This window comes from Gopherus flavomarginatus, chromosome 1 (genome assembly GCF_025201925.1).
Source record: "Gopherus flavomarginatus isolate rGopFla2 chromosome 1, rGopFla2.mat.asm, whole genome shotgun sequence".
Taxonomy (NCBI): domain Eukaryota; kingdom Metazoa; phylum Chordata; order Testudines; family Testudinidae; genus Gopherus; species Gopherus flavomarginatus.
Window position 1 is genome coordinate 110119455 of NC_066617.1, and position 13958 is coordinate 110133412.

At 38.9% G+C, this 13958-nt stretch overlaps 1 protein-coding gene across 2 annotated transcripts in view; it reads right to left on the minus strand.

Annotated features, from left to right (window-relative positions):
- Positions 1–13958, minus strand: part of BRAF (B-Raf proto-oncogene, serine/threonine kinase) — a 107938-nt gene that overhangs the window by 24891 nt on the left and 69089 nt on the right. For both annotated transcript variants that reach the window (XM_050918706.1, XM_050918698.1), the window contains 5 exons: positions 9318–9477; positions 6154–6190; positions 1604–1740; positions 750–867; positions 319–403 (listed from right to left, as the gene is read on the minus strand). In XM_050918706.1, coding sequence (XP_050774663.1) covers positions 319–403; positions 750–867; positions 1604–1740; positions 6154–6190; positions 9318–9477 — 537 coding nt within the window. The remainder of the gene's footprint in view (positions 1–318; positions 404–749; positions 868–1603; positions 1741–6153; positions 6191–9317; positions 9478–13958) is intronic.

A 13958-nucleotide genomic window follows, 5' to 3' on the forward strand; every position in this document is an offset into this window, starting at 1 on the left:
TGCAGGTTTCATCAAGGAAATATCACAACCTGGGTTTGTGCAGTATTCTAAACTTTTTTCAGTATATGGAAGGATTTAAACACTTCTGATGACAGGTCAAGAATTGCTCACTGTTCAAATTTATCTTTAGAAAGAAAAAACTAGGAATAGGTCCAAAATATTTCTGAAAAATGCTAGTTATTTCTGCTTCTGAATATTATGATAAAGGGAATAAGCACAGTGTTCAGAATGGAATACACAAGAGTTATAACTCCTGAAGCTATGTAAATACATATTGATTATCTAATGTCATCAAAAAGATAATTTACACATTCTTACCTGAGCACTCCTACTTCATTCTTGAAGGCCTGTAATTGCTGAGGGGTGGGTGCTGTAACATTCAACATTTTCACTGCCACATCACCTTAAAAATAGCCATTTAATAAACAAAATGAACAAGTATATAGTATACAGAGATCACTCAATGAGGAAATGCAACATAGATCATAACACACGTACGCATACTTTTGGAAATCTTTATTCAATAAGAGATGGACACCTCAGGCTCATGAGTAATTAGGATTAATCTTTAGTGTGATAATTACTTTACTCACTAAAATTAACAAGATATCTGTTTCTTAACTTGTTGAAGTTCCAATATCACACATTTGATCTACTGCTTTGTATAAATGAAAAATTAAATAAAAAGACAACCAGACAATTTCCCCTATGAAGCTCTATAACAGTACTTTGCCACAATGATTACATACCATGCCACTTTCCCTTGTAGACTGTTCCAAATGATCCAGATCCTATCCTTTGTCCGACTGTAATCTGCCCATCTGGTATCTCCCAATCATCACTTGAGTCCCGTCGACCAAGGGTTTTCTTTGAAAAGAAATGCAACTGTAGTAATCTTCATTAAAACAGGTTTCTTCCCAGCTAAAGGCTACTTGGGTATCTTTCTAAACCTGAAGCCTTAATAGGTCATTTATCATCAGGCAAAATTTATTTTCATTTGATTTCCAGAGTAAGTACTTAGTAATATTTTATTTATAATTTAATCTTTACTCTTAAGTGTTTGTGACCTTTTTCAAGATGAGCACATACTGTACCTCTATACTCTGGCACAGAGGTGCACTAAATACTTTCCTATCATGGAGGCATTCATCACTGAGTCAGATTTTTGGTAGTTGTCACTAGTAAAACTGAGATATTATTAATAAACCAAAAAACCCATGACTAGGTTGGAATTTGAAAGACAAATAATGGTTAAATTGTGAATTTTAAAAACCCAGTAACTTTCAGGGGGTTAGGCTAAATCTAGAATCATGAAGCTAAAATTTGTCAGATGTACAACAATTTTAAAAGTTTTTCTCTCAGGGAGATCAGCATCACACTATGAAGTATATAGAATCTTTTGGAAAACCTGTTTATACTCAGTGATTTACAACTGATTCATACATCAGTCCAAGTAGCCTAATGTTGTTCTGTTATCTTATTTATTGGCTTAACGTATATGATAGCAAATATCAGTTTCTCCAGAATAATTCTAGATGGCTTTGATGAAGGAATAAGGATGCCTAATACAAAAGCAGTAATACATAGTTGATCTGCCCCTTACCATTCTATTCCTGTCTTCTGAGGATGAGGATGACTTCCTCTCTCGTTGTGGTCCAGGGGACTTCTGTAAAGCTTTCACACTGGTAAGGGACCCAGGCAAGGAGGCAGGTGGGGTGGCAGACAAACCCGTGGTTGAACCTAAATTGGAGATTAGATAAATTGAAGATTTATGTAATTTTTTTTATAAAGCCAGTGTATATATTAATTTATTGTAAAAAAATATTAAGTGCAGGAATTGTGTTTAAGATGCAGTATCTCCAAACACAAATGTAAATGTTAAGAGTACAGGAACGTGAACTTAGGAATACTGTATTAATATCTGATTAGTACTGAAGTCTTACTCAGAAAGAAGGAAAGACCAAAATTTAATCTACAGCAAACATCCCTGTATGCCAAAGAGTCTTCAATGTCTTGTTACTGATTTATTAAAAGGACAGTCTCTTTGAACAACAAAAACACCACTACACATTATTTTTGATATATCCAGTTTTTTTTAACACAAAAATAAAAATGTAATACTTTAGTTAACAGAGCCAGCTTCCCAGACTTGCTGTTGCCAACTTTTTAGGGCCCTGACAATTGCAGAGATGCAACAAAATTGGGATTAAAATTGATTGACTATAAAAACTAGGGATGTTTTCCAGTTGAGTCCTCAAGTGCCATCTCATTTGGCTGTTTCAAAGCTAGCTGCTAGCAGAGAGCACTTATTTCAAAGTAGCATACTAGAGTGCACTGGGGATTCAAAAGAACAAGTACTTTAGTTAACTGCTTGAGTTTTATTCCATTAAATACAAAAAGAGCAGTCCATCTGCCTAGCATACAGTGTATGTAAACAAAGCTACACAGAAAAATGTCACTAACAACAGGATTGCATTTCAGAGCTTCAATGCCTGTTTATACAGACCACTTCAAACTAGACACTGCTTTCTAAAATATCCTATAATTATTAGTAGCGAGGTTAAACTGACACTCCCAATATGAGGGACATAAAACAGGGCCACTTTTTAGTTAAGTTTGTGCTGCTCTGCTAAACATTACATGTCACCATGCAAGACCTCCAATATTTCACAGATGTTTTCTATTACAGTGGTGCTTGAGGAATTGGTAGAAGCCACTTTTTTTTTTCCTCTAATTCATGCAGCAGCTCCATTCTGGTTAGAAAGGAGACTTTTGCTGAAGCAGTATTAAAATCCCAATTAATAACAGCTGCACTAGCTCAATGGTTCCTACTTTTCAAGGCATACCAGTCTGCCAGACAAAGACCATGGCTGCTACTGCCCTTTCAATTAGGTTTGATCTCACTGCTCCAAAACCCAGCATTGAAAAGGGGAGCAGACAAAAAGGATACACAGGCCATCATGAAAAGTCATCATAAAGGTTGGGAAGGAGTAGCTAGAATATTATCATAAAGGTGTGAAGCACTAGTACTGATAAATGTGCCAGGTGTCTTACCTAAGCAGACTTGTGGAAACCATTGATTTTGCAAGGGTGGGGTTTTATTTTTAAATCGAATACTTTAGTATTTCTTCCTTTTTATACTAATATTGTAGTAGCTAAGCTTTGTGTGTTAATTTTACCATGTTTCTGAATTACAAATATTTCAACTTAACTGTCTGACATTTAAAGGAAAGATGCAATTTTCCTACAACCTTATTAGATTATAGATTTTAGCTGTAATGTCAAAGTTCAACAAGAATGGTTTCCTCCTTAGAGATAAGTTCTTGTACTCAACTTTAAACAGAAGATACAGAAATAGCAACACAATACTCAGCCTTCCATGAGAATATGGTTACAGCACAAAGTTAGAACTGCTTTAGTTAATCTATTTGTGAGTAACCTAGAAGGCTAGTTTTTCCAGTAATTACAGTTTGACTACTTCAGCTTCTGTTGGACTGAAACTTGTACACCAAGCCATTAGCCTGCAATCTGAAGATATATTTTAATTAATATTAAATGAATTCTGATTTGTTTAGTCATGTCTGTTAGATGAAAACTGTACAGCAAATGCCTCTCTTCAAAAAGATCATTGGAACAATTTTCTAAGAGTTTAGTCCATAAAGTGAATTGCTCTTAGTATCCTGAAACAAAAATCTTTGAAACAGCCAGAATAGTAGTATTTGAAAAACATACACAGTATGCACTGGACTATCCATTACTATCTATCTATCTATATATACACACACACACTAATATTCTAGGCTATTGTTTAATACTTCGTGTCTTTAGTACATGAAATTCCACTGAGTACTCTGGGATTTTGTACAAAACAACAACAGATCTATTGACAGCCTCATGCCTGAGAGATTTTTAGGCCTGATAAGAAGTCAAAATGATGGTCTTGTTTAGTAGTTTTAGTACACAAACAAGTATTGACTTTAATGGGACTATGCAGAGAACTGCAATAACTGCACTAGTGTCTCATCTGATCCAATTTATCTAAATCCCCAACTTGATGTCAGTGTAACTCTCTGAAAACATATGAATCATAGCAAGTTGACACTTACGTGATCTCCAAAAGCCTAAGACCTAACAAAATATCAAGGGAAATGTTTGCAATATGCATTTTATTTCTTATAGTAGTTTTAAAAAACAGAATGTTAAATATAGAAAACTCTTAGAACGTTAAATTGACAGTCAAGGAAATTCAAAGTTAAGGATGTCACTATGTCCTTGGCCTCATTCCACTGCAATCTGAGATCTCTGCAATGAACAAGCTATATTAGGGACACTATGGAAACCTTAACTCTGAAATTCCTTGCTTTAGAACCTTTAAGTCAGATTTAACATACAGTAGTTGCATATGTACAAAAGTGGAAGTGAGTATGTGTGAAAAGCACATTCAAAGCATTCCAGCCAGGCCAAGCAAAAAATTGAGGTGTTTTGGTAAACTCACACACTTACATACACACGGTGTGAGGGTGAGGCACAAACAGCATCTGTAGTGTTACTTATTTTGTTTGGGGTGAAAATGAGAAAGAAGAGCCCAACTACCTCTGAACACTGGGCCAGGCTCAAAATCAAACACTATTTCACTGGGGACAGAATGTAGGAGGGGACTGGGAGTCCGGGATTGGTATTTCCGAAGACAGCGCATCAGCTGGTTCAAAGGGGCTGTTAGAGAGAAAGAGACGGGCAGGCAGAGACAGGAAGACAGACACACAGAAGAAATGAAAGAAGTCATGGGAAATAACTAGGAGGCTTTGACTCCTATTCATAGATTGCTTCTGGATTTTGAAGGGAAAAAAAACATCTCCAATTATTAAAAATATGCTTTCAAGACTGGGAATAGCCAATTGTTCTCAGATGCTAAGCAGACAGCTTATGACCAAAGTTAAAACTGACATGATAGTATGACATTTAAATGCTGGACATAATGGGCAAAACTTGTTGAAAGCCACAGCTACCAAGACATACAAGATAGTTAAAACTGGTAAATTCTTTATCAGTAGGTTCATGGATTTAAGGAGGAAAAAAAGGGGATGGTACTAGAGCCAGTATAAGGAATCATAGCTCCTGGGAACACAAAGCAGTAGCCAGCTACCACCTTACTAGTTAACAGATACAGATGACAAAACCAAAGTCAGCTGTAGCTTAAGGTACAAGACCCTAGCCACTGAGCTAGAGAGATCAGGCTAACTTAAGACTTTGCTGAGGGGTGAAGCAAGTCATAGTTAATAGGAAATATCAGGCCTGTTTATTATTTGGAGCTGGGTGAGGGGTTACATGTATCTCCTCTTTATTAAGAGTCAGCTATGTCATCTCAAGTGACTAAGTACAGCAAAGGAGTCGTTTTCACAAGACCTTGACAGCCAGTGCTTAGGGTTCTTCCTACGGAAAGCAGACTTCACAGTAGTGATTGTGGGCTCATGTGTGACACATGAAGAAAAATGGTAATTCTGTCTTTTTTCACTAATTTTGCCTTAGCTAAGAGTTAAGGCTGTCTACAACAGTGCTGTTGAAAGGCATACAAGAGACCAGCCTTTAATAGTCATAATTATTTGTTTCCCACGTTAACAAAGGCATGCAGTACAGCAAAGCAGCAGCTTCAGCTGGGGAGAGGGGAAGAAGGAGCTCAAGTATCTAATGCCATTTACGAGACACAGCAGTTCATATGGCCAGGTTCACAAAACATGTTGCCAGACTTCAAAGGAAGTCCTTGATGACTCCTTAGGTGGAAAGGTAGTGGCTGGCATAAAGGGCTTTGAGGATGGAATTGGAGGTTAAGTATATGTTGGGGAGAAACCTCAAGGCTCCATCAGGAACAGAGGGGATTCCCCCTCTCTAGAAATAAAATTATTTTTAAATTAAAAAAAAACACTGGCTACCATTTCACAGCCTTTCCTCCTTCCCTCTCCCCTACTCCTAGAATGACTGAAACCTGATCAGACAGATGCTAAACATCATGGACAAACAAATGTAAATACATTTCATTGCTCTCGTCACATTTCTCTCTGTGTCTGTGTTTGGAAGAATGAAGTAGTACAAAGGGGAGGGGCTACGGCAATCATGTAATTACATTTAGTAAGAGAAGATAGTTCTAAGATTACTTACCTCCCTCTCCTCGTAACCCCTGGTCTCTAATCAAGTCCTACAAACAAAAGCACAAGTGTATGTATCTGGTTCATATATTATTATTTGTATCACTGTATTGCCTAAAAGCCCCCATCAGGATTGAAGCTCCATCAAACGAAGAATTATCCAAAGAGTAAAAGCCAGCCTCTGCCCTGAAGAGCTTACAATCTAATAATTACAGTAGCACACAAAATATATATAATAATGCATGAAACTTTAAGAAATCACTTAATTTCAAATAGTGTAACTCAACACTAACTTGAAGTATAGGCTAGTTAAAACAAATGCATACTTGTAGGTATTGATTTAGGCCTGCAATTAGTCAACATGAAAAGGGAAAAATTGAACCAAATCAGGAATCATTTTTCTAGTTATGTTGTTTGAGACATAAAATGCTCTTGAATGTCACATCAGAAGCTGGGACACCAATTGCTTAAGTGGACGATACTGATTCACAAAAGTTTCCTTAAGCTTTTCCTGTAACAAGGTACCTGATTTCTACACCAAATGCTCTCAAGTTCTTTTCAAAGATGTTGATTAATTTTATCAGGGTCTTTTAGGTTGCAATGTAGTATGCATTGATTGTATTTGCTACAAAATATCCAGGGACAATAACTGAGCAATTTTACAAGTAGTAGCAAACAGCAATTTTTGAACAGAGAAAAGTTATGCAAATTCCCTTCATGCATCTCTTTTCATCAATGAGCCTTAAGTGTTGTACTAACCTTTTGCTCTTTCTTAGATCACAGGTTCAAGGAGTTTGTTCATCTTTATGTTTTGGTAGCTTTGCTGCTAAATCAAGACAACTCAACTGACAACTCAGTGATTTTCAGAGGGCAAGCTAACGGACAAGTGAAGGTACTAAAAACCAGGATTCAGGCTTTAGTATCCCAATCACATCGCCAAATTCATCCATTTTATCCTCACCCATAACAATTTTACATTCGACAACACTCTGTCCAAACCATGGGAACAACCATGGATACTGGGATAGCTCCCCAATATGCCAATTTCTTCATGGGCCACCTTGAGGAAGAATTTCTGAACAAATGCACCATGAAACCAATGATATACCTGGGCTACATTGATGATATTTTCATCCTCTGGACAGACTACCTAAACTCCCTTACTCCACAACTTTAAAACGACCACCTACCCATTAAACCTTCTTTATAACACTCCCACACTAACATCAACTTCCTGGACACCACGATTAGCTTCAACAATGGAACCCTACGGACAACTATATACATAAACCCATGGATCACCATACCTACTTTAACAGATCCAGTAACCACCCCAAACACACCAAGAAATCTGTTGTCTACAACCAGGCACTCAGATACCACAGAACACGTTTTGAGGAGAAATTCCAGGATATACACCTTAACACACTTAAAACCGCCTTCACCAAACAAGGACACTCCACCAGAGAAGTACATTACATCAGGAATGGGCCACCCATACACCCCAAAAGGACCTGCTTCACTATAGAAGAAGTAAAGCCCCCTCCAACTGTAGATCGCCAGTTGTCACCTATCACCCCACATTGGAACCCATATGGGGTATCATTAAACAGTTAAAACTCATAGTCAATGGAGACCACATCCTGAAAGAAATCTTTCCCGCACCCTGTCTTATGGCCTCAAACATAGCCCCAATCTCTCCAATCTCATCATCAGAAGCCAACTCCCCAGAGACCAGGATACAACAATTCAAAGCAACACCAGACCCTGCCAGAACAGATACAAAGTCTGCAGACATATCTCCACTGCTACAATGATCAACACCCTCCACAACACACTTTTCAAGATCCTACATATGCCTAGCACAACATGTAGTATACCTCATCCTGTGCACTAAATGCCCCAATATCAACTACACAGGTGAAATAAGACAATCATTACATTCTTGAATGGACTCGCACAGAAAAATGCTAAAAGACAAAAATACCATATCATCTGTGAGTGAACAGTTATCCCAAAAAAATCATTCTATATCTGACCTCTCAGTCATCACCCTCAAAGGAAACCTGCACACCTTCAAATGACTTTGCTAGAAACTAAAAAAATCGAGGACTGAATAGAGACATTGGACTTTTGGCTTATTACAACTATCTATAACCCATTAAATCTCTCCCCCTTCCTTCCCTCCCCTCCCCCAGCTTTCGCCCCCTATAACTGGAGAGGTGTTAACAGGTCACTTCACTGAATGTTCCCTTGAAAATGTGTGTTAACTGCTTATGCTAAACAATCTGTTCCACCTTGTATTTAGCTGTGACACACCTGAGTACATTTCCCAGACCCGAAGAAGAGCTCTGTGTAAGCTCAAAGACTTGTCTCTTCCATCAACAGAAGTTGGTCCAATAAAAGATATTACTTCACTCACCTTTCCTCTCTAGGATACAGGTATGTGTTAGAAAAACTGGGAAGATACTGGTGTCAGCAATAGTTTGCATAGTGCTGGCCAGCATTATGCCTAGTTCGAAACAATGTATTTGTCCTTCATTTTCATAAATCGTAAAATTCAGCCTCCAAAACGTCAAAGGATACAGACAAAAAAATTCAAGACAATCAAATTGTAGAAAATTATTGGAGGTTCAAGGAGAATGTTAAGGGTGATACACATAGGACAACAGACCATTTCTGAGATTCAAAGCAGCATCTGGTAATTTCAAATTCAGTTTATTGCAAGAATCACATCCTCCAATGCCAGAAACATTATTCCCATTGTAAGTGATACAAGAAATCAAACATTTAAAACAACATTTCCAATACTTGGGATGTCTTGCAAGAGTTGTTACTGGCTTTTCAGAATCATCACTGTGGGGTGTTGCTAGCAATAATAACAAGTTCAGGAGTTGATCTTAAAACTAACTGTTTGTGGCAATGTGCTTGTGTGGAGGAGTGGGGATATGATTGTCAAGAGAGATTTAATATTATTTGTGAAGGGATTGCCTGATTTTTTCCCAGCTCTGACTGGTAAAAACTCTTCTTTTGTTAGTTAAGATTTATGAAGATTTACGCAGATCAACAAGGATTTATTTAGAACAATAACATCTGTGTGTTTTACGAGCACAGTGGCATGTATTAAGAAAACTGATCAACTGCACTGTTACTGATCAAACGTATATTGATACTTACATCAATATTGACAGGCTCTATTGTATTGATGTGCACATTGGGTGCCGAAGACGAGCGGTCTCGTTGCCCAAATTGATTCCGATGGTCTTCATCTGCTGGTCGGAAGGGCTGTGGGATTGGAATGGATTTTGAAGGAGAAGGACTAGGGAGAATTGGTGGTCTGAGAAACAAAGTCAAGGAAAAAGAGGATTTAGGGGTACAAATGGCTTCACATATTCTATAGTGGGTGTGGCAAAACCTTTTCTTTTCAATTATGATATATATAAAAAGATCATTTCTTTAGTAGGCGAGTATAAAGACCCAATCAAAACCAATTTATATTTAACTGTCTATTCTCCCCTAGGATTAATTGTAACTAATCCCTGCTGTGTGAACTCCCTAATTACAAAATGGTGAAACAGAATGTTCTGGGGTTAAAGCATAAACAATCTTTACTGCATCTAGTTACCTGTGTTAATCCCTTTATGCTAGGAATCAATAAGGCTAGATGTGCATTGCAGAGAATGGGCTGCTCCACAGCTTCTTATACTAAGGGGCAAATGTGGTACCCCTTTCTTAATGGTAACCCAATGAGAATTAAAGGTGATGTACTACATCAGTGACCTGCGTTTGAATGATCTTGCAGAATAAAGTGCATATATGAATACGACTGCTGAACAGTAGAGATGGACTGAAAACTATAAGTTAGCAAAGGTAACAATGTTATGGCTGTCATTGGAATTGAAATTATTAGTATCAAACTAAAAATAAAAATACTAACTTTTAACCTCTGTCTTCAGCAAATCACTTAGAACAATTAAATATTTTTAAACACTACTTATAAATATTACAATCACTGAATTGGAGAGTTTTGACCTGAAACATACAGTTCAGAATATTTAGATCAGTTTTTGAGGAAAAGTAGCTGTTGCAGGTCATTAAAATCCCGCTAAAACCTTAACCTTTGATTTGTGGAGTTCTGTGTCATTTACTTAACAAAGAAAGTATCTACATGTGCCTATCTTTTTATCAGTAAAAAGGCAAGATGTCACTTATCTTGGTATTCTGGTGAAGGGTAGTAAAACAATATTTGTCTATTATTCAATTCAAGGTCAATCATTGCTGGGTCTGTTGGTAAGTTTTAATAGATTTAGGCAAAAAGTCAATGAGAAACGTTTGCTTTTCTTCTTCAAAGGTAACTTTACACTTACAGCACACTTGATAGCAGGTAACAGTCAATTTGAAGTAATTGCAAATATGGTTTCTCATAACAGAGCAGTCCTCCAGTCTGGAGACTGATAGATGAGTGAACCACAACCACAAAGGCTAGGATAGTGAAGGGCTTAAGAAGTTGAGACAAAGGACAAAGCAGCATGCAGCACCAACAAAGTTCTATCATGTCCCCTTTAAATAAATTCTTTCTAATCTTTTGTTCACTGATCTTTAGGGGCAACAGCACCCTCAACAGAGACAGTGATTTTTTTTATTTTTAACCCAAGGAGGATATCTTGAAGTCTACCTTATGGGCAGAGCCATATTTATCCCATTTTTCATTAGAGATTCTATATAGTTTAGCATAGGCTCTGGAAATAGATGGCTTCTTTCAATTAAATTACTGTGCATTCACTACCCTTCTCCAAAAAGCTAAGCATTGGGGAAGCATGATCTGTCTTGATTTTCTTTTCCTTCTGGGGAACATTTGCAAGGGAATAAGGGACCCTGAGTTTTCCCATCTATGATAGCCTGCATCATTTCCTTTAAGACAGTGGTACTCCGACCTCAGTATCCCTCTATGTGTTGATGAAAGGCTGCTAGGTGTACTTTCAGTGAACTAAGAGATAGTCCTGATTTCCATTTGGAGAATAGCAGATGTCGGGGAAATTTGTTTGGAATTACATCAAATCTGAAACCTGGTCCACTTTTGCAGGTACGTATGACGAGTAGCTGATTTCCTACTGTGTAGTAATACTTTCTGTACCTTCTCAGAGCAGGATCTTTCTATGCGCTGAACCATGAAGGAGCCAGGCCTTGAGACGGAGTATCTGCAGTTTGCGGGGGAGAGTGTGTCTTTCGTTCTGCAAGAGGAGGTATGGAGTGGGCTGAAGAGGGGCTGGCAAACACCTTGCCAGCTGCGACAGGTAAGGGTACCACAGCAATCAGTATGACATTTGCTCTCTCTCTTTACTTTTTACAGGAATTTTAATAATAAAGGGATGTATAGAAGGCCCTTATTCCATGAGAGGAGAGCGTCCCCTAAGGAGTGTTCTCCGAAGCCTGCCCTGGAGCAGTAAGATGGAGATTTCTTGTTTAGGTTAAGTGGCAAATAAGTCTATGGTCTGTGTCCCCACCATCGGAATATGTCGTGTAGTACTTCTGAGTTCATCTCCCATTCGTGGTCATGTGGGAACCTGTTGCTGAGACTGTCTGAAGTCAGGTTCTGTACTCCTGGAAGGTACAACACTGATATTGTGAACCTGTAGGAAAGGCACCAGGTTCCATAGCTTTAGTACTTCTGTGCAAAGGGAGGGTAATATGGTGCCCCCCTTGTTTATGTAATGCAGTACATGCCTGCTATGTTGTCTGTTATGACCCCGTATGTGTACTTCTGATCAGCGGAAGGAAGTAAGCGCATCTGACCTCTCTGAGTTGAAAGAGGTTGATGTAAAGACTTGTCTCCATGGATGACCACTTGCCTTTTGTCATGAGGTTGTTGAGATGTGCACACTACCCTATGAGGGATGCATCAATGGTGAGCAGTAATGATGGGGAAGTTTCCAAGAAGGGGATCCCTGTGCAGACATTTGTTGGGTCCTTCCACTTGTCCAGGGAGTGTTTGACTTTGGTGGGCAGCGACAGAGGTTTGTCTAGTCCAGTGGTACCCAATCTTTTTGTCTGGCAGGCGCCAGACCAAGGACCGTGGTGGCAGTAGAGCATCCGCCGAAATGCCGCCGAATTTCCACGGCATTTCGGCAGCAACGCGTTGGGGACCCCTGGTCTAGTCTGTCTCTGTTCGGCCTGTAAACTGAGCAGAACCACACCTGGAGACACTTCATGTGAAGCCTGGCATGAGTTATCAGGGACCTGCCTGCAGCCATATGCCCCAGAAGCTCTAGCCAGTGTCCCTAGCCTCTGTTTGCCAGAAGCTGGGAATGAGCGACTGGGGATGGATCACTTAATGAATACCTGTTCTGTTCATTCCCTCTGGGGCACCTGGCACTGGCCACTCTCAGAAGACAGGATATGGAGCTAAATGGACCTCTGGTCTGACCCAATAGGGCCATTTTTATGTTCTTATGAGAAGCGTTGTTTACTGTGGCACAGATGCATCACAGCACCAGTTTGCTGCGATGCACTTCCAGGACTCATAAAGGAGAGGAGTAGCTTATGTGCCAAATTCTGAAAGTCTGCTGCTTCTCTGATGTTTGTGGTTAACTCTCAGTTTCCAGGCTATATGAGAAGAGAGTTCTTTCTGGGCGTATTGGGAGGTTTGTGATGTTATCCAGCACAGTATCTTCCCAGGCCCATATACTTATATTCCAGTCTTCCACTGTGGAGACCTTCAAATCAGTCATAAATAAAATATTAATGGCCTATATGGCAAATGCCTGGCACATCCCTACCCCTTAAGAGACATTACTTTAACTCCTATAACAATAGAAAACAGACTCTGTATTTCTACAGTGTGTTTGTGCTAAAAGGGAGGATGAAGTCCTGTTTTGATTTCTATTTTACTGACATCAATCTGCAGGAATTTCTGAGAGAGAGAAAAATAACGTTCACTCTCCCAAGAAAGAAGAGCATGCTTAAGTTATTGCACTGATGAGACATAGTCTAAGATTTAATCTTTAGCCCACTGTCACAAATAGCAACATTCCCATTGATTTCAAGTGATGCAAGTTCGAGGCCACTGGGAACAGGAATGAAGCTCGGATATATGCTCGCAAATGACAATATTTCACAGATTTTACAGAACCACAACTCCCCTCATCTCCTCACACAATGTCCTCAAAATATCTAGAGGCCTGAAACATTTTTTTAAATATATAATTGTCTTTTAAAATTCTATTCCCCTTACAAATACCAAAGATGAATTGTCTATGTTTCCTTACACCCACCAATGTGACTTTTCATGTGCTTAAGGCTCTGTCTACCCAGAAAAGGTTTTTTGACATAGTTTTTCCCTCACTATAGTTATACAGATACAATAAAAGTGAAAGAGCATATCCAACATTGCTCTGTCTAAAGTGGCTTATGCCACTTCGCCTGTGAGAAGCAGCATCTACACAGAACTATGATTTTTCGAAATAAGTGCAGTTTTCTGGGCTGGTATCTCAGGGTACAATTCTCTGGCGCTAGGCTCAATGCATTATAAGTTATGTATCATGGTAGATTGTGAGATACCTACTAGAATTCTGGGACTTGGGTCAAATGCCCATGATTCCTTCCACTGTATGCCATAATTAGTCTGTTTTTCGCTAGCCAGCACCATTTTTTCAAAGTTTCAAACAAATTTTCAAACTACAACCAGCCAGGATGCCGAGCACCTTGATCCTGACCATTATTAGGATTGCCAAGTGTCTGGTTTTCTGGTCAAAAAGGGGACCTGGCAGCATCCCGTCAAATGTACTGACCAGACTCCAAAAGTCCTGTTACCGTGGTGCT